Consider the following 21361-nt stretch of genomic DNA (forward strand, 5'->3'; position numbering starts at 1 on the left):
CTTGGTTTTCATTGAACCGGATCCAGTTGGTGGAGTGACCAAGTTAAAAGGGAAAAAAAGATGGGACTCAACTGTAGATCATTTTTATTTCCACCACTGGTTTAGAACTCATAACCTGTTAAACAAATACATGTCCAAATCAAGCTGTCTCTCATCGCGCAGGAGCAGACTGGGATGAGAAAGCTAAAGCTGCCGTGGGTAAGGCAGGGCGCGTTTCAGGTTCATTTAGATGCAGGCCTAGGGCGGGTGCTCTTTGCCAGCAGTCAGCACCTTTTCTCAGGAGGTTCACTCACACTTTCTAAAGCATTTTAGGAGTGCACTTTTTTATTGCTCTGTTTCAATTTGGAAAAGTTTTAACATATGTTTTCTCTAGTAATGTAGTGAAAAATTATATTCACTTCCAGCTTCAAAGTCTTTGTGCCAGACTTCAGCTCAAGAAAGCTTTTTTTCCTAAACAATAAACTGCAACTAAATTGATTGAGATATTATCGAAGAAGTAGGATACTGCAGTAAGGATATCATTGAAATCCTAGAGTACAGTTAAAAGTTAAAAAATAACAAAATCGTGTCCTGAACTTGTGTTTTTTTAAAGATTGTCCTTTACATGTGGTGTTAAACCTCATCTGTCAACTTTGACCTAATTTTTACTGGGTTGGCCAAAATGTTCGTTCGGGTTTTTCCATAAGGTGTTATGAACTTTTTGGCCAACCCAAAATTTCTCATGTAGTTCAAGTCTCCACAGATATACATAGTAACTTTCTAAAAAACCTACTTATAATAACGTTGATATGTAAACTAGAAAACAAGGTTCCCATAAGGTACTCCAGATAATGACATAGTAAAAGAAAAACATTGTAAATTAACTTTGACTCAATATTGTCAGTTATCTATAGATTATTTTAACTATTTTAAGAATGTTTACCACCAACCTAATTTGTACAGAAGAATAATTAGTAGCAGTGTGTCTGCTTTGAATTAGAGTTTCAAAGAACTACATCAGTAAAATAGTTACGTTACTCACAGTATGCAAATATTTTTCACTGTTATATTTATGATTTCTTGAGCTGAAAGGCTCTTAGGGCCTTTCTTTTCAAATGGTATTTTAGTGCATCTATTACATGCCACATGCCCAGTGAAACAAAACCCAAATTTGAAAAGTGTATCTCTGAATGTTAACTATAGTGTGGCTAGATAATATTTTATTTTATGAAGTGAGCATGTGAATTCCAAGTATTTAAACCTTGTTATTAAATTGGCCTGCAATTAATAGTGGCCGTTTTTTATCAGAATATTTAAAAGTTAATTTTAAACTTGTACATAGTAGGAATATTGACTTTTTGTAGCAAATTTTATTTACCTGGTTTTCTTGTTGAATGTATGGCCCATGATTTATTCTTTTAAGAGAAAGAATATAAAATTTGAGAGTACAATTTTAAAATCACCAAGCACATGTTAATGACATGAAACTACTGTGTGCGTGTGTATGCGAGTGTTCCTTGCTTTGTGTTGCTGTAGAGGTGGTGTGTTCGAAGTCATGGGAAAGTAAGAGGAGTGATAAAAGTGCTGCCTGTTTTTATTACATATGTGTATTTGATGTTTTCCTTTAAGCTCGTGTCCTTCATTCTGTTTTATTCCTTCCTTAAAGCCGTGTGACTCTGGGTTTAACAAACAGAGACAGGTACAGAAACTTTCAGTGAAATCTTACTCACTTTCCTTGTTTTAGACTATTAGAAGCAATCATTGGCAGCTTCATGCTGGGCTGTTTATAAATCTGTGCTCATTTCGGTGCCTTGGGTTTATTTTAATAGCTGCTTTCAGCCTTTGCATGGCTCTCATTTCTGGCTAATCAGTTCTAAGCTTGTTTAATAAATTTACCAAAGATGATAAATGTTTCAGAGTGTAGCTTTAATCTACTTATAATATAAAATCATATAGTTATATCAAAGTAATTTAAATCTGTCTTGTTGTTAGCTTTACTTTGACCCGGAGGAATTCTGATTTGTATGTATTTTGAAGTTCATATTTAACAGTTTAAACAAACTAACATCTTCTGCATTCAATCTTCTGTATTAGAAAAAAAATTTTAAAATAAATTGTGATGTATACTGAAGTGATCTTTTCTTGACTTGTAACAAGTACATTTCAAGTAAGAATGCATGATAAACTTTAAAGTATTACCATTCTTTGTATTGCCAAAGTGATGTAATTAGTTTCCTATTAAGAATTTACATATTGAGTTATCGAATATGCTTTTTCCTTATCACTTTTATACTCCTCCTTTTTATGAGAGTTCCATCTAAAGGTCATTATTTTGGCTACTAAGATGCATTTGGCTTCAAAATAATTTTATTATATATGATTGTTTTAGAGGAGACCTGCCAAGTAATCACTATTTCTCTTTTATTCAAAGAAGCATATTGTAATGTATTTTAATTTATTGATAATTTACCCCTTTTCTTGAGAAAATCCAACTCACAAATAATGAATAGTCAGACTATAGCTTTGATGGAATTACAGGGATATCCATTGTGTCTTTTCTTATAGCTTCTCAAAGCCATTCAGAGATAATATATATTTTCTATATAATTCCCAATGAGGGACAAAATATGTTTTCAAGTGATAAAATGTAAACGTTTTGAAGGATCATGAAAGTAAAATAATGTGGAGTTTTTTGTTTTAAAGGAAAAGAGTAGTATCTTTATTAATGTGTCTCCATTGCTGAATTCTCAGATTCCTTTAAGATACTCTTTAACATTTTACATTCCCCCCCGCCATGCAGACAGAGTTAATCTGTTCCATGTCTGTTATACTTACCTTTTTTAGCACAATCAGAAATAGAGTTTTTTTTGTGATTAAAATTTTTTTCTTTTACTTTAAAATAATTTTAGACTTCAAAGGTACAAAAATAACATTCCCTTAATGTTAGCATCTTTCCTAACTGTAGTATATTTCTCAAGAGCAGAAGTGAACATTTGTACAATATTCTTAATACAGACTTTATTTGAATCTGACCAGTTTTTCCACTAATGTCATTTTTCTGGTCCAGGATTCAATCCAGTTGTATTTTGTTATTTCTCCTTAGAGTTCCCTAATCTGTGACAATTCCTCAGTACTTTCCTTGGCTCTTATGACCTTAAAACTTCTGAAGAGAACTGATCATAGATATTTTGTAGACCGTCCTTCTATTTGGGTTTGTTTGCTGTTTCCTAATGATTAGAAGATTATATATCTTTGGCAAGAGACCCACAGAAGTGATGCCGTGTCCTTCTCAGTGCATCATGTTTGAGCATCTGTGAGGGCCTAAATCTTCCCACTGGTCATGCTAATAACCGCAGTCATGTGGTTAAGGTGGCATCTGCCAGATTTCAACACTGTGAAGTTTTATTTTTCCCTTTGTAGTGAGTAAATATTTAGGGGGAGATACTCTAAAACTCTCAAATATCCTGTTTCTCCTTATACTTTTGCCCATTAACTTTAATGTCCACCAGTGCGTCTTGTGTACAGCCACTCTTGTGGTGTTTTCCTGATGGTAATTTTCTGTTCCTTTCTTCTGCATTAATTAATTGGAATTCTATAAGTAAAAGCTGTCTCTTCTTCCTCATTTATTTACTTATTCAACTTTTTATTTATATCAGTATGGATTCATGGATATTTTATTCTATGAATTATAATCCAGATGATCATTATTTATTTTGGTGATCAAACTGTTTGCTTGTGATTTTTCTAATCAAGAAAATGTAAACAAGTGTAAATGTACCCAGAAAGAAGAGCTAGGTTGAGGAATAAAAACATTTGAAAGACAGTATTAAAGGTCATTTAAAAGGTAAATATTGTTCAGCAATAGAAAAGAATGAAGTACTGATCCATGCTATAACATGGATGAGCCTTGAAAACATACTAAGTGAAAGAAGCTAGCTATAAAAGGTCACATATTGTGTGGTTCCATTTATATGAAATGTCCAAAACAGGCAAATCCACAGAGACAGTAGATTACTGGCTGCTAGGGGATTGGGACTAGGTGTTGGAAGGGATAAAGAATGACTGCTGATGGCACAGGATTCCTTTTTAGGGATACGAAAATGTCCTAACATTGATTGTGGTGATGGTTTCACAGCTATGTGAATATACTAAAAGTCATTGAATTGTACACTTTTAATGGGAGAATTGTATGTGAATTATATCTCAAATAAACCTGTTTAAAAGAAAAACAAAACAAATATGGTTATTAAAAGTTCATAGAAAGCAGTTTAAGTTTCCATAGTAGATTCTGGATAATGAACACTTTGAATATTGGCTATACTCATCCAGGCAGAAAATAGAACTTTGTATATAAATATGAAAACTAAATTCTGGAAATACTAGTGTTTTGCTGTTAGTATTTTTGAAGTAATTAAACCTCAGACCGTATAATATATGACATATTTTAAATTTATATTTAATTGAAAACAAACTATAAATAAGTGTGTTTTGTGCAGTATATTTGAAGGCATTAATTTACAGATTGTTATGGGGCTGTCTTACACTCGTAAACTTGCTAAGACTCCCTCTCATAAAATTACTGCCTCACCGTCCAACATGGTCTCATCTTCTAGCTGTATTTATATGTAGTATAGGCATATTTTGTTTATATACTATGTGTGTATATTTATTTATCAGTTCATAATAGAGTATTATGTTACGCTTTCATGTTACAAATCATGCTTAACAAGTAGCTAGCAGGCAGTTTGGGCTGTCATAGTCTACCTTGGTAATGGTAAAAGAGGCAGTAGAAAATATAAATTTCCACATACTTGAGGATAGGATAAATTGTATTTATTTTAAGACTAGATTGACTGGTAAACAAGACTGGTCATTTGGAACGTTTTCCTCTATACTAGTTGGTTTGTCTTCTCTTTATTTTGGTTATAGTTTCTGTAAACTCTTTAAAAATAGACAGTTGCAACAAAGAAAATAGGAAGTTATAAGACCTGATAAGTTAGGGTTCCCATCCAAATCTACCACTAACTAGCTATTTATTCTGTGACTTTGAAGCCAGAACTTACCTCTCTGTAAGCCAGTGTCCACATCTGTAATTGAGGAGCTTCATATACAGTTGGCCACAGGCAAATACTTCTTTAGTATGTCACCATATTCAGAAAATGTTTTTCTTCTAAGTAAATACTAGATTTATTATTTTGACTTTTCTTTTAAATGAGACCAAATTTTAATGGATCATATTTACTTCCACATGTGTTAAGAAGTAATACTGTTGTTTCATATTTACATGATTATTGTATAGATTCTTAAGGGGAAGTTTTAGATCCCTTGGGTATAAAATATGGTCACGATCTGAAAACTTCAGATAGTTAATAGTCGTAGACTGTTAAGGTAGTCTGTAAAGACATTCAAAAAACATAGGCACTTTTAAAATTATTTCATAGATTTACTTTTTGTATTTTGTAATATAGGCATCAGTAATTCCCCCCATTCCTTTTCTTTTTTTAACCCCCTGTCCTTCTGTTATTAAGGGCTACACCCTTCTCTCTTGAGGTTTGAAGTTAGGCTCTCTTGCAGTTGGCCTCGGCTTGGCTCGTGGAATGTTCTGTCTTCTTAGAAGAGTGGTTTTGATCAGGCTGTATCTGCTATAATAAAAGATACTTCTTAAGGTATAACAGTAGCTAAATCTGTTCCCTAATGGCATTTCCCCATACTGCACACTTTCGCTGTCTTTACTTTGGTTTGAAAATGTATGTTAATCAGAGTACTCACAGTGTAACTTCACAAGTTTCTCTGTCACATGACTGCGTATATCTGACATTAAATGCTATTCATACATGTATTTTTCCACGACTTATCTAGGGATCAGGCCCAGCCTCAGGAACAATATCACTGAATTCAATGAATGTGGATGCGGTTTGTGAGAAACTGAAACAAATAGAAGGGCTGGACCAGAGCATGCTGCCTCAGTATTGTGCGACCATCAAGAAGGTGACCAGCATGTTTCCCCGCTGACTCGAGACAGGGCTGAGGGCGCCAGTGGCGGGCTCTGTGCATGGCGAGCACTTTGTATTTAGCTTCTCAAAGACGAGTTCTCTGTTGAAATGGGAAAGCTCTAGGTGGAAACAGGTTTCTTACTATTTGTATCCTAAAATTGCCCCTTTATCCCTTAGTTTAGAAATGGATAAAAGAAAATAAAGTGTTGTATTACAACATTCCTGTAAAATGATCTAATATAAGGGGGAGTTCCCTGGCGGTCCAGTGGTTAGGCCGTGGTGCTTTCACTGCCTGGGTTCCATCCCTGGTCAGGGAACTAATGTCCCACAAGCCACGCGGTATGGCCAAAAAAAAAAAAAAAATCTAGTATAAGTCAAAAATGCTTTGATTAGAAGTACAAAGTTCTAAAGGATTTCACATTAAGATTAACAATAACTTATATTTCCAATATGCAACATAGAACATTTGAAGGCCTTTTCTTTTATGTTACATTTTCTTTAATTATAATATTTATTTGTGACTTAATAATTATCCAAGTAAACCATACTTACTTCATTTTCCTCAGATTCTCACTTTCATGTCTTAGAGGACTTCTGATCATGTCCCGTTTGAAAATACCTCAGAGGTTTGGGTTTGCAAGGCTAATGCATTTGAGGAAGTTTATTTCTTCCGAGATCTTTTCTTGCAATTCCGGTAACTACCACGAGCCTGGGATTTTGAGGAGGCTTCCCATCTACAAGGCTAATAACCCAGTCCCCGTTTTAATAGATACTTCCACTAAGTTATACTTTTTCTATCAGAGATACAGTGAAGGAGAACATGAACAACAAGCCTGTAATATTTACATACTTTAAAGACTGGCATCTAAAAAGGTTTTAAAAGAATTATGAGCGCATATACCATTTCACTAATCTTAAACTATGTTTGGTCACAAAGGTTCAGATAACGTTAGTTTTCTCATAGATCTATTTAGTGTTCATCCCCATTTGCGAAAGTGTCAAGCACTGCCTTTCCAAGGTGCAAACCTGACTCTCCTCACGGCAGCTTGGTGAGCGTCAGGGAAGAGGGAGGTCTCCACGTGAGCCCTTTGTGGGGATTTTGTTTCCCTCAGGACAGCAGTTCTCTGCCCACTCAGCTCTTTACTCTCAGGCCTTGGCTGTTTGAAGCCCATGGTAGCAACTGGTTTCTTAAGTGCTGCTAAGCTCCTTGCATTTCCATAGCAGGACCTCTGCCGTAGGCTTGCTCTGTACATTCTTTTCTTCAGAATTAACTTGGAAACTGAGCATTCTTTTGGTTTTAAACCCAGGTATTCCATAATTTTACCACAGTTAATAAAGTCAGGTTTTGTATTTTGTAAAATAAGTAAGCTGCCTGTTATTAATAAAGAAAATTCTATCATTTCTTACTTGGAAGGGACTAGAATTACGGAGACCCAATAGTGACAAGATCATTTTCTGTGAATTTAATATAGACTGGGAAATTTGTTGGTGGACATTCTTGGTGGCTGAAGTTATCTCGTAAAGTTGATAAACAAGTTTGTCAGCGCTTCACTTCATTTAGAAGTTCATCAGTGACCAACATGCTGACAGATGTCTTTGTCCCCTCCCAGCAGCTTGCCTTCGTGTTCATGTTTTATGATTAGAGGGAAAAAGCTAACAGTTTTGTTATTGCTTATGGCAGAATAGGTAGTTTTGGAAATATATAGTTGGAGGGTGAGCTCTTGGGTTGGTCCCTGAAGAATGATTTATTTTACTTGAGCGCCTAAGACACTTGGAAGAGTATGGAGTGGCTTATGTTATTCAGATTCTACTTGTTTATTATTACATGGGGTGATAACCTTCTTTAGGTCAGTATTTTCTAGTCTCTAATATACATGTACTTTTTAATCACTAGAAGTTCAGAGTCTCTCACATTTTGTTTATCTTTGTATTTGTTTTTATTCAGGCAAACATAAATGGCCGTGTGTTAGCTCAGTGTAACATTGATGAACTGAAGAAGGAAATGAATATGAATTTTGGAGACTGGCATCTTTTTAGGAGCACAGTAAGATATTTTTAATATTTGTAGAATTATTTACAACATTTTATAAAACAAGTGCCAGTAAACTGATATTTTCCTATATTTTTAAAAAAAATGTAAAAATTACATTTTACACTTATGTGTACAACTCTTGTATATCCTGTTATGTAGAATATACACAGCAGCACTTAGCAACATTTGCCTTTTGGGCATTTCACTTGGAAATCTGGGAGAGAGGCCACCTGCCAATTCTCCGTGCTTTCATTGACCAGGACACTCTCCTTGACCTCACTCAGTCAGGCTTCCCGAAGCCTCTAGGCCTCGACCTTGGTGTCTGTCCTCGTTGCGCCTGCATTGCCCCGTTGTAGGAAGCATCCTGTTAAGTCAGTTGAGAAAGAACCTCAGCCTCGGTGTCTGATCACCCTCGCTATCGCTATCCGATTACATTCCTCATCCCGCACCCCTCCTCTGCTCCCCGTGAGGTCCTAGACCCCAGGCCTGCTTCCAGAAGGTATCCTGTCAGGTCAGTTCAACCAGAATCCCACCCCCCCTTACCCCTGATGCTTCCTCTTAGCAACTTTCCATCCACTCACCCCCGCCTCGTTCCTGGGCTGTAAATGCCCACGTGTCCGCGCGGCTTTTGGAATCGAGCCCAGTTCTATCCTGAGGTCCGTTTTTCCCCATTGCGATAGTTCCTGGTTAAAATCTGTTTTTACTGCTTTAGCTGCTGTCCAGCTGTGGTTCTCTTTGACACACTCCAGTTGCATTTTGTTTTGTTCTTAAGTTAAATTTTAAATTAAAGTAGTAACACAGTGGTCAGATTAGAGTATGTATATATGTGACGGTTGTTGTCATTACAGTTATCCGTCAGTATCTGTGGGTGGGTGGCTCCGGGACTCCGGTGGATAGCAAAATCTTCAGCTGCTTAAGTCCCGTATATAAAATGGCGTAGTACTATTTGCATACTACACACATCCTCCTGTATACTTTAAATCACCTCTGGATTACTTATGATGCCTCATACAATGTAAATGCTGTGTAAATAGTTGCCAGTGTGTGGCAAATTCGTGTTGATTTTTGGAACTTTCTGGAATTGTTTTCCAAGTATTTTCAATCTGTGATTGGTTGAATCTGCAGGTGCAAAACCACTAGATTCTGAGGGCCGACTGTACTTCTTTTAGTACAGATGATCCTTAAACAACTCGGAGATTAATCCACTGACAACAGAGTCAGCCCTCCGTATCCAAGTTTCCTCCGCATCTGCGGATTCAACCTACCCTGGACCATGTAGAAAATACTGCCGTCTTCACTGGTGAAAAATATCTGCGTGTAAGCAAACCTGCACAGTTCAAACCTGTGTTGTTCAAGGGTCAGTTGTATTATTAATATAGAAAGATAAGCAGATAAGAACAAACGTATTTGAAATTCACTTACAGAAAGTATGCTTTCTCATTTCCATTAGAGTAACTTTATGTTTAATTTTTAAGATAATCTCTAAAGCTTCTAAAATGTGATGTGTCAGTGCGGATACTGATGACTTTTTTTTTCTCTCTCTCTCTTAAGGTACTAGAAATGAGAAATGCAGAAAACCAGGTGGTCCCTGAGGACCCACGTTTACTGAGTGAAAACAGCAGCTCAGTTCCTCGCGGTGAATCTGTGCACCGCTCGTCACACGAGTTGCCTCACACCGAGCTCTCCAGTCAGACTCCCTACACACTGAACTTCAGCTTTGAAGAGCTGAACACACTCGGCCTGGATGAAGGGGCTCCACGTCACAGTAACCTAAGTTGGCAGGTATTTATTAAATGCCATTTTTCATATTACTGAAGAAGAGGGTGGTGGTTAATTCTCCGAGATTATGTCGGTGCATTTATATAGTCATTCAGAAAATCTTTAATGAGTCCCTGACTGAAGAGGATGGAGGGAGGAGTCCCTGCTCTCCAGGAGCTGTGTTCTTCTGGAGAGGACAGTCAGTAGAGCAAAAAGAAAATAACATGATTTCAGAAATTGATAAGAATTGAGAACATAATAAAATAGAGTCATGGCATCGAGGGTGAACAGGAACTGGCCTGCTTAGGTGGTTAGCTGAGTTCATCTTTCACTTGCTGTTTCCTTGTTAAATTCAGTAATCATTGGCTAAAACACATCTTTATTGGATAACCTGCCATGTTATCCCTTTGAGCACCGTAACCTGGTTTTTCAGTACGTATGTTGCACACTGTTCGTGGATATTCGTTTTCTTTTTATTATCTGGTGTTAGATACGGCTGAGTTCTTTCTTTGGATGTTCTTAGAAGAGGGAGGAGAGGCGAGGATCAGGAATAAAAACAAAAGTGAGAGAAAGTGAGAAGGAGTAAGGGCTGGACGAGAAGAAAAATAAACTAGGAAAAGACCTAGAGCAGGGTACAGAGCAGAGAGAAGACAGGCAAGGGAGGAAAAGTAGTAAGTAGCCACCAAGAACTCTCTACCGAAAGGGAGCCGTATTTAGAGAAAGGAGTACCTGTTAGGTCTACCATTTTTAAGGGTGTTGTGTTTGATTTGGTAGTAAAAATATTTTTTGGTTTTTACTATCTTTTTCTACGTACTATCAATCTTATTTCTTTAAGTTGAGAAGCCATTTTATTGGGTGTTAACTAAGATAAAAATTTCCTTATTTTATGATAAGTCCGCACTTGACCCTTTTTTCTCCCTGTTTCAACAACAGTAATTCCTTTCTTTTCCCTGGAATTCCTTTTAACATTTCTTAAGAAATCCTCATCCTCTGCTTTTCCATACTTGGTATTTACCACCGTGACCTGGAAAGTCTCACAGCCTTCCTATCAGTGCAGCAGTTCTCAAACTTTTTTTAAATCTCAGAATCCTTTTACACTCTTAAAAATTATTGAAGACCCCCAAAGAGCCTTCGTTTATGGAAGTTTTATCTGTCAGTATTTACTATATTAGAAATAAAAACTGAGAAACTTAAACCAATTATATGTTAACATAAGTAACAGTTTTATGAAAAATGACTATTTTCCAAAACAAAACATATTTACTGAAAATGATACTGTGTTACAAATCTCTTTAATGCCTGCCTTTGTAGAAGACAGCTAGCTTCCTATATCTGCTTCTGCGTTGAATCTCCTGGGAGGTCACACGTGAACCAACCTCTGGAGACTCCACTGTACACTATTGTGAGAATGAGAGTGGAAAGGCAAAGGTCATCTTCATATTCCTAAGAAAATAGTTTAGACCTCGTGGATCCCCTGAGAAGGGGTCCACATACTGCATTTGAGAGTGAGGGCGGCACTGTCCCGAACTGGGTCTCAGGGAACCTTCTCAGGGAGCTGGGTCATTTTCTCCCGGTGGCAGGAAGACTCTGCCTTATTTCTGCTTCGTTTCAACCTTTGCTCTTGCCCTTTCTTAAACTTCCTTGATTCTTTTTCTTCCATTTCCTTCCTCTTTTTCCTAATCTTTACTTTTTATTCCTCATGTTATTAACCTTTTCTGGGGTCTGAAGCAATTCTCGTCCTAAAACTTCACATTGGAAATCAGACTTTTAAAAGTATTTTATTTCTGTTTACTTGGACCTGAGTGTTGACCTCAAGGCTTCCATTTTTGTTCATTTGGATCCTGTATTTATCTTCTAATCTTTTCCATTGCACTTTATACTTTTCCTTTTAAAATCTGTTCTTTTCTCTTTTTTTTTGCATTTGAGTACATTTTTTTTTCACTGAATTGGAATTTGACAGAAACTTCATGTCGTGCAAGTTGAGAAAGGTTCTGTTTAACATACATTTAAAGACTTGAGTATTTTGTTTTTGAGATATATCTTAACTCTCATCTTCTTTCTCTTTTCTAAGGGGAACTTTTATATTTTATCCATGAAGGTGACTTTTGCCGTAAATAAATTTAAAAGTTTGAAATGATAAAAACAAGTCCTAAGGTTATTTGTTAATATAACCTTAAATTATACTTTTAAATATTAACAATAAACTAATTTTTTAAAAATTTGTATAAAGCTTTCTAATAACAGTAAAATTATTCATAAGTTCACAGCTGTTGTTAAACTGTGTTATGCAGAATTCTTCTAAACGAATTTGGTATTTTAAGGACTTTAAAAATTCTTATTGTCAAAAAAAATATATATATATATATAAAATTTTCAAAGCTGATGTTTATTGTGGCTTTTTTGGGTTTATTTGAATTCTTAAATTATTATTATTTTTTTGTCTTCACAGTCACAAACTCGCAGAACCCCAAGTCTATCGAGTCTCACTTCCCAGGATTCCAGTATTGAGATTTCAAAGCTTACTGATAAGGTGCAGGCTGAGTATAGAGATGCCTATAGAGAATATATTGCCCAGATGTCGCAGTTAGAAGGGGGCACGGGTTCCGCAACAATGAGTGGCAGGTCTTCTCCACACAGCACATACTATATGGGTCAGAGTTCATCCGGGGGCTCCATTCACTCTAATCTAGAACCAGAGAAAGGGAGGGATAGTGAACCAAAGCCAGATGACGGAAGGAAGTCATTTTTAATGAAGAGGGGAGATGTTATAGATTATTCCTCATCAGGAGTTTCCACTAACGATGCCTCACCCCTGGATCCTATCACTGAAGAGGACGAAAAATCTGATCAGTCAGGCAGCAAGCTTCTCCCAAGCAAGAAGTCCTCAGAAAGGTCAAGTCTCTTCCAGACAGATCTGAAGCTGAAGGGAGGTGGGCTGCGCTATCAGAAACTTCCAAGTGATGAAGATGAGTCTGGGACAGAAGAATCAGACAATACTCCACTGCTCAAAGACGACAGAGACAAAAAAGCTGAAGGGAAAGTAGAGAGAGTGTTGAAGTCTCCAGAACATAGTGCGGAGCCTATTAGAACCTTCATTAAGGCAAAAGAGTATTTATCAGACGCCCTCCTGGACAAAAAGGACTCATCTGATTCGGGAGTGAGATCCAATGAGAGCTCTCCCAATCACTCCCTTCACAATGAAGCAGCTGATGACTCCCAGCTCGAAAAGGCAAATCTCATAGAGCTCGAAGATGACAGCCACAGTGGAAAACGGGGAATACCACATAGCTTGAGTGGCCTGCAAGACCCACTTGTAGCTCGGATGTCCATTTGTTCAGAAGACAAGAAAAGCCCTTCTGAATGCAGCTTGATAGCCAGCAGCCCTGAAGAAAACTGGCCAGCGTGCCACAAAGCCTACAATCTGAATCGCACACCCAGCACTGTGACTCTGAACAACAACAGTGCTCCGGCCAATAGAGCCAACCAGAATTCTGATGAAATGGAGGGGCTTAGGGAGACGCCCCAAGTCATCTTGAGGTCTGGTTCCAGTTCCCACTCAACTGCCATTCAGAATGAAAATCTAAAAAGCATGACGCATAAGAGAAGCCAGCGTTCAAGTTATATGAGGCTCTCGAAAGATTCTTCAGAGCTGCACGCAGTAGCCTCTTCTGATAGTACAGGCTTTGGAGAAGAAAGAGAAAGCATTCTTTAAGAAAAACAAGCAACTTTAAGAAAAACAAGCAAAAGCAGAATAGTGTTACTGTAATCCCTGTGACAAGACTGACCTGAGTTTCATGGTGAATCCATCCACGCATACCACCTGTACATTTCACTCACAATTAACGGATGAGAAGGTCTTTGGTAAAAGAGACATACACTGTACAGCAGAGGGAAGTATAAGATAGCCTGGTCCATCTGTCAGGCCCCGTTGTCTTTGTACTTAGCAGCTTAAAAACCCAATATTGTTATTGCACCTTTCGTTGGCATATAACTGCAAGACAAGATCTGAGTATAAAGATAGGTCAGAAATAGTTTATTAAATATAAAGGGCTTAATTCGCCAACAGAAATTCAAAGCTAGAGACCCCTCTCGTAGAACATTCATTCATTAAATATTTGAGGGAAGACATGATGTTAAATGAACCAGAAGCACATTTTGCTCTTAAGGGGTGAAACATAAGAACTTACAGCTTATGGAATAGCCTAGAGACTAAAGGTTAATGCTCTGTAAGTTGCAATCCGGTGTTCTGTATAATAGACAAATTGCTTATCAAAGAGTTTTTAAATTTTAAGTAGAAAATATAAAGAGGGCTTTAAAAATGGGTAAGAATGTGAGTCCACAGTGCCCAAAGTAGAGCCCCAGTAACTGGGTCATTGTGAGCTGCTAGGAGAGTGGCCCATGGAGAGGGGCCGATCACCTTCCTATGACCTGGATGCTCTTCTCTCCAGATCCCAGACCTGGCTTCAAGCACCATCCACCTGCCCGAGAACCCGCCCTGGTCTACTCTGTAGCTCCTTTAAATCGTGTGCTCAGCTTTCCTTAGTGAGCCGAGCGATGAGAGGAAAAAAATGAATTCTTTCTCTGGGAGAATCAGGGAGACATGGATAATAGTAGGCACTAAAAATCTTCATGGAATGGGAGACTGAGGACATAACTATAGCAGAAGGGTCAGTGACAGTTGACAAGTGACAAGGAAATATTTAGTTAGGGAAACCGAAATCACTGCCTTCTATACCAGGGCAAGGTTTATCTGCTTCACCAGTTCCTAAATCAGCATGTTAATTCTGGGGGAGGTTCCTAAGAAATACTTGTAGACAAAAGTTTAAAAACATGTAACAAAGCAAGAGTAAAAAGAAGATAAATCTGGGTGTGACTTTTCGTTTACTGTTAGCAGAGTTAAGAGAATGATCACATTTAAATATTGTGTGGACTAGAAATTTACCCTGGCATCATGTATTGACATTTTTTGGGGTCATTTTAACATAGCTTACTCATGTAGAACAATTTTGGTAGCATATCTTCAGTCACAGATAAGGTTGTAGGTGGTGAGATCATAGAGGAGCAGTTACCTAAGTTTAGTGTTTACATTTTTGATGTTTTTCACTTACTGGATTTTTAATATGCTGAATAGTTTATCTACTTGACCAGTCGTTGCATTAAAAAGTTGCTCTTTTGGGTTTCATTGCCTTGATGTTTGAGTGTAATCTAACATTTTCATAAAGTGTTTATTTTGCATGACCTTAACAAATGTTTTAACCAATTAAAAAAGAAGGCAGGATGTTGTTGACATTGTACGTTGAAATGTTAACATTTTAGTACTTACGGTGTTTATTAGTCTGCAGTACTGTGTAATTAGTAATTATTTCAGGGGCGATACTTTGTTCCTTTTCAGGTGAGTAGATGCAGCTTAATATCACTGTAGTGTATTCTTTATTCTGTTTGTAAAGTTAATACCAGAGTATTAAGTGTACAGATAGATTTAGAAAACAATAAAAAAAGTTGCATGCTATTCTGAGTCATGAATTTTTATTCACTGTAGTGGCGATGATTCACAATTCAATTAAAAATAAAAAAGTAATTTGTGTGTTTGTTTTGTCAGAGGTCTGAAGTTCATCAAAGACGTTCAGGTGCATGTAGCGGTCGTGCAGCTGCAGGAGTGTTCTGAGCTGCTCTCTCTAGTCTTTCCGAGACAGCGTGGCTCAGTGCCTGAATGGTGCCTTTGTGAAGCATTAGGGCCCACGGCACAGCTCTGTACCGTGCATTTCTGTAGCTACAAGAAGTAGGCTTTCCAGATCCTGGGAGGGTATCAATTTGATTGTTGTATGAACATTCTGGAAAAGTTTGCTTTTTCATAGTGTTTTAGAAATTGACAAGCCAGATGGGTTATTGAGTCACACCATCATCCCTTTGAATCTGTGTGTCTATGTGCGTGCGTATCTATGTATCTATTTATAATCCATAGCTCAGCCTAACTCTCACATACGCAAAACTCTGCTTTAAGCTGGGTGACAAATGACGGAAAAGAGAATTGGTGCTCTAAATTTGCTAGTCCCTTAGCTTCTGCCTCAGAGTCTTGCCATGTTTTATAAACCGTTTTGCCTTTACTTTAAGCCGCCGATAGTTCTGTTCATGTACCATAACGTAAGCCAGATCCATTCACCGTGGACGTATGGAGTGGTACCTACGAGGACAGCCTTTCAGTAGGAGAGACTAGAAAACAAGCTGTTGCTCTCTCTCAACTGATATAACTTTCAGGATGCTGAGCATTTAAGGATCAGCTGTCAAATTTAGAGAAATGTAAAATTCATAATAACCAACATTTTCAATATTAACAGGAAAACTTGTTTTTGTCTTTTATTTTTATTTATTTGAGTTTTCTGTAGCAATCAGAATAATTTTAATTGCCTAGCCAAATAATTTTAGAAACTTACTTGCTAAAATTCTTCGTCTTAAATTGTGGACTCTTTGGATCACTTGCATGTTATAGTTCTGAGTGAAATATACTTGTCATCAGGATTTTTTTTCTTACAAATACTAACCATTAGAAAATATTTTCGAATGAAATTACATCCTTTATCCTTCTGGCTAAAATACTAAATTTAAAAGGTTTTAAAACTACATAGATTTTGGCTGTACCAGGAATTCTCAGCCTATTTAGAGGTATCAGCCTATTTAGAGCTTAAAAATCCCTGAATTCCTGGTTAACCCTTGAGTAAATCAGCGTAACTACCAGGAAAAGAGAACCAGAGGGCACTGTGCTCTCTACGAATGAGTGACATTGAGGGAAGAAGCAGGTAAATGGGAAGGAGCAATGAAATCAACTTCTTTGACAAACACTTGACACTGAACATCTAGGCTCCTTCGCCTCCTGCCCTTCTAGAACCGTGCTGACACTTGGCAGAAGGGAAGAAACAGCCGAACAGCCGGGGAGCCTTTTTTGCTTTGGGTAGGGGTGGGGCTGGACCAGCCTGGGTGGGCTGTCTGGAACGACTGCCTTTTTAATTTCCAGGTTGTGATGCCCCTTACCCTTCCCTACCTCAGAATTCTGAGCATAGACTATAATTATGCAGATGAATTGAAAAATAGAAAGAAATTGATCTGTAACTGAGAGCCTGCACTTGGATGGTCTTTTAATGTAATGGCTCGTCACTTGAGAAAGGTTGGGAATCCTTGGTTGAGACTGATTAACTAGAAAGAGAATTTAAAACCTTACATATTTTAAACCCTTTCATGCCTAGGAAGAAAATGCTGCCCTTGAGATAGATAGATCTTCAGAGGGATCCAGTTTAAGCTAAGGTATGTAAAAACTTAGTTTTCAAAGTAATTAGTTTTAAGCTGCCGTTGAAACAGTTCTCACCAGTTAGAGAATTTACATTCTCACCACTTTAAGAAATAGAGTTAAGTAAGAAATATCTAAAACAGTTGCTAGAAATCAACCACTGTCACCTACATGGTCAAAGCTTTTTAAGTAAAATCACTGGTAAAGCACCACCTTGGTTAACACCAAGTCTGCTGTGCCCAGGTCTGTGGGTGAGAGGTTTCCTAAAGGGGCTTCCCAGCACTTGGAGCAGAAGACTCTTTGGATAGGCCTGGCTGGCTGTGTGGTGAGCTCTATCCTGAGTTTCCAGTTACAGTGAGGCATTAAGAAAACAAAGAATTTGTAAGAATAAAAGGACCAGTTCAGAAGGAAGAGCAATTCTTTCCAGACTGTTAGTAGGATGATTCCTTAAAAGTCAATAAAAATGCCAGTGATTTGACCTAACTGGAGTGAGGACCAACCAAAATTGGCCAGAAGTGTGAATTACAGCAATACTGTACAAGAAAGGCAGTGGGACTGTTTTAAAGTCCACAGAATATTCTGACAATGCCTATACAGGATAACCAACAGTCATCTGTTTACGAAGAGTTCGCTCAGGTCCTTAATCTCCTGGGCTGAATGTGCTTGGTGGAGGGTTACTTACACCAGTGATATATATTACGAGCCCTTAGTTTTTGCCGGGATTTAACAAAGCACAAAACGATCTATCAAACAATTATTAGAACTTGAATAAATGAAATTTTACTTTAAAAAAGAGTATAGAACTACATGCTTCACATTATTCAAATTAAGGAGTTGTTTGAAATAATTAAGATTGTCTTGATTAGCCACTATCATTTTCTAATTTTAACATATATTTCGTACTTATTTACCTCATTTCCTTTCAAGGCGAGAAGGGCTCTAGATCTTAGTACCCTGCCCATAGACCATTCCTCCTCACAATTCGGTTACCTTCTCCCAGTTGCTGGCTTCCTCACCAGACACAAGGGGGTAATGAAGATTCTATCTGCCACTCAGTAAGCCTGCTATCCAGTCGACTGAAGAAGAGAGACTTGTTCACCTCGGCCAGTTTTCTTTGTTCCAAGTAGTTGTAAAATTTGAATTCATTTTAATGAAGTGTTCCTTTTGTAAAATTTTAGATAGAAGCCCAAATGTATAGCAAAACGCATGTAAATAAATTCTACATAACCTGACATTTCATATCTTATAGCATCTTCTTGGTCAAATGTCTAATAAAAATTTAGATTGTTATTTTCAAATTACCGTAGTTCCTGACACTTGCACTTTTTAGCTGTGTTTCTGAGAATTTGTAGACTGTATATTGTTATACTTAATGCGAATTTAACTCTCTTTATTTTTAAAGAATTTATTTGCTTCTTGAGTTCTTTGTGTTTTTTTCCCTCTATCTTTTACCTGGGTTCTTTTCTCTCTTTTTGTGTCTTAAGTTTTGTATCGGTTGTCATGTATTCATCCATTTTACCATAAAACATTCTTCAGAGCATTAGGATGGGAAAGAAACCTCAAGAAAGGCCAAATCCTGGATTTCAGATAGCCAGTGGACAGTCAGTACTTGACGAGTGAATAAGGTATACCTAAACTAGGAGAGTCTGCCCACACACTGTAAAAATGCTGAATGCCTTCATACTGTGTGTGTGTCTGTAGTTCCTTACAGGCCCCGCCCTTCCCTATCACTTTATAGCCACCTGCTACCTGTCTGGCCCTATAAGCTTTTCAGCTTATGACTCTGGGAATCTTTCAGGACATAACACCATGCTTTGTTAAAACTCTCAGGGAGGAACATCCACAGCCCATCTTGCTAAGTGCTGTCACTTTAAAGTGCTAGGCTATCTGTTCTACATGGATGTATTTTAAAACCGCCTGTGTGCCTTAAGCCCTTTGTTTAGTCCTTTGTGGAGATGCCCATCTTATAAATTAATATAGAATCAAATTAAAATGGTTCAATCCTACATTTAACTTAAGAATATTGAAAATAATTTTAGGTGTAACTTAGCCGTGGTGAGCATGTTTTCTCTGAGCCCAAATGGGGATAAATCATTATAGTGAGGGTACTTAACATCAGGACCATCCCCCCAAATCTGATACGTAGGTTTACCCTTTCTCTAGCTCAGCTTTCCAACCTTTTTTTTTTTTTTTAGTTATTATTTTCATTGACCAGCTCTCATTGCTGTCTCTCATTCCTTATCTCAGGTTGACCACTCTGATAAATTTGAACTAGAATTCATGTGTTATACTGGGATTCTATACTGACTTTTATACACGAGTGGGCCATCGTGGGTTCATTGAAAATTTCTTTATTAAGGTAGGCTAAACAACAACCTCAAAATCTCATTGACTTAACACATTTGAAGTTTATTTCTTGTTCCTGTAACAGTTCAGTGTTACCTAAGTTGACAAAGATTCAGGGACCCAGATTCCTTCATTCTGTGGCTCCACCAGCCTCCAAGGCTTCAGAGTCCTCTGCCCCATCTTCTGTGTTGTGTCGATGTGCAGGGGAGGAGAGAGGGTGGAGGACCATGCGTGGGAAGTGGTGTCTGCCCATCCCATCGGCCTTCCTAAGTCCCCTGGTCGTGCTGAGGGGCAAGGGAGGCTGGGGAATTCGGTGAACTGCATTCCCTGGAGGAAGAGCAAACATTTTTGAAGTTCATAGGCACCTGGCCACTTAGGTACTTGACATGGATGATCTACGGAAGACAACACTGTGACGCATCTTGTTTTCAACTGTAGTAGCAGTGTTTTTTGAAGACATCTCTTTAAAATTTTGCTTTTCATTCTGGTAGGGAAGTCTGTTAAAATAACACCTAACCTGGAAGAGTTTGAGGATTTTAGGGTTAGGTAGTTTTCAATCAGCCAGTTCTTTCCTTACGTCCCCAGAAACTTCGCAAATTTCTAATATGGGGCGGGTTGCAGGAAGAATTAAGCAAGGTTGGGAATGGGGAAAAGAATAAAGTTTCACAACTTCTCTAGAACCCTTTTAGTAATCCAAAGACTCAGGCCACCCAGACTCCCTGACTCTTGGGATCTGGTGGTAAGTACAGACCTTCCGTCGCCACCAACTCTTTCAGCTTTCTGCCTCCTAGAGCAACGCAGGGGCTCCCGGTTCCTCCTCCTGGTACCTGGCAGCCGGGGCAGGACGTGGTCCCTGGGAGGCTCCTGCCCCCAGTGCAGGAGCTGGTAGTTGAAGAGAAGCTAAACTTACGTTTGTGGCCACTCCTGTCCAGGAAATGCAGCTCCCACCCCTAGAAGGCAACGGGAAAATTAGACTGTGTGTCTACCATTTTGTTTAAACAAACCCGTCTGCAATCTAACGCTGTTGACCACTTTCCAGTTTTTTTCCCACTGGTATCTCATCAATTCCAAGGTGCACGTTTTTTCACACTTTGACTTTTCTGAAATATAAGCCACAGCATCAACGGCAGCATTTCCCCCTCAATGTTTCCTAAAGTAACGACAGATCCTGCAGTTGATGGAGTCTTGCTTGGATTGATGAAACGTGATGCTACTTTAATATCATATATGCCGTGGTCACGTTGAGTTGTGATCTTTAGCAATAGTAATGGACTAGTGCTGATTTATGTTCAACTGACCCCCCGAAGTCAACATTTTGTGTTGAATGTTTGTTTTATCAGTTATTATTCTATATTCATTTGGGATATTTAAAGTATCGTTATGCATTTGTTATAATTTAGAAGTTTACGTTTATTGAACACATAATGTGCCTGACATTTTCCCAAGATCTCTACATCTATTAACTAATTTACTCTTCACAACAGCGTCATGACTTAATTGCTACTATCCTCAGTTTACGAATGAGAAACTGAGAGACAGAGAGATTAGGTAATTTCCCATGGTCACACAGCTACTAAGTGGCAGAGCCAGGATTCAAGCCCAGGCAGTGGGGTTCCAGAATGCCCTCTCTTTATATTACAGTTATCTTCATTGTTCTTTAGCTAATTGGGGACTTTAGCTAAAGTCAATTCTTACATTTTTTTCCAGGATGCACTTTAATTATAGCTTTATTCGCTGTACCATCACCATTGTCTTTTACTTGTTTTAAGCCAGGGTTTGGGGTTTAAGAAAGATAAAAGTCTTTAAAAAAAATCTATATCCATGTAAACAGTATTTATAGGGAAAAATCATTTTTTTAAACATCAAACATCTTTGTTCCTACTAGTTATTTTGGAATGATGTTCAATTTTTGGTTAAAAATCTACTTTTTGTGTTTAACATCCTTTATCCCATTATTATTCATGAATTAGACCA

At 37.8% G+C, this 21361-nt stretch overlaps 1 protein-coding gene across 7 annotated transcripts in view; it reads left to right on the forward strand.

The window, feature by feature from the left end:
- Window positions 1–15271, forward strand: part of KIDINS220 (kinase D interacting substrate 220) — a 94696-nt gene extending 79425 nt beyond the window's left edge. For 4 of the 7 annotated variants that reach the window (XM_024737688.1, XM_024737690.1, XM_024737689.1 and 1 more), the window contains 4 exons: window positions 5839–5967; window positions 7918–8016; window positions 9556–9786; window positions 12212–13474. In XM_024737688.1, coding sequence (XP_024593456.1) covers window positions 5839–5967; window positions 7918–8016; window positions 9556–9786; window positions 12212–13474 — 1722 coding nt within the window. Of the gene's footprint in view, window positions 1–1645; window positions 1679–5838; window positions 5968–7917; window positions 8017–9555; window positions 9787–12211 lie in introns of all 7 variants that reach the window. The other 3 variants (XM_024737686.1, XM_024737687.1, XM_024737692.1) reach the window with 2 other exon arrangements.
- Window positions 15272–21361: the final 6090 nt, after the last annotated feature.

Source organism: Neophocaena asiaeorientalis, unplaced genomic scaffold (genome assembly GCF_003031525.2).
Source record: "Neophocaena asiaeorientalis asiaeorientalis breed wild unplaced genomic scaffold, Neophocaena_asiaeorientalis_V1.1 scaffold396, whole genome shotgun sequence".
Lineage (NCBI taxonomy): Eukaryota > Metazoa > Chordata > Mammalia > Artiodactyla > Phocoenidae > Neophocaena > Neophocaena asiaeorientalis.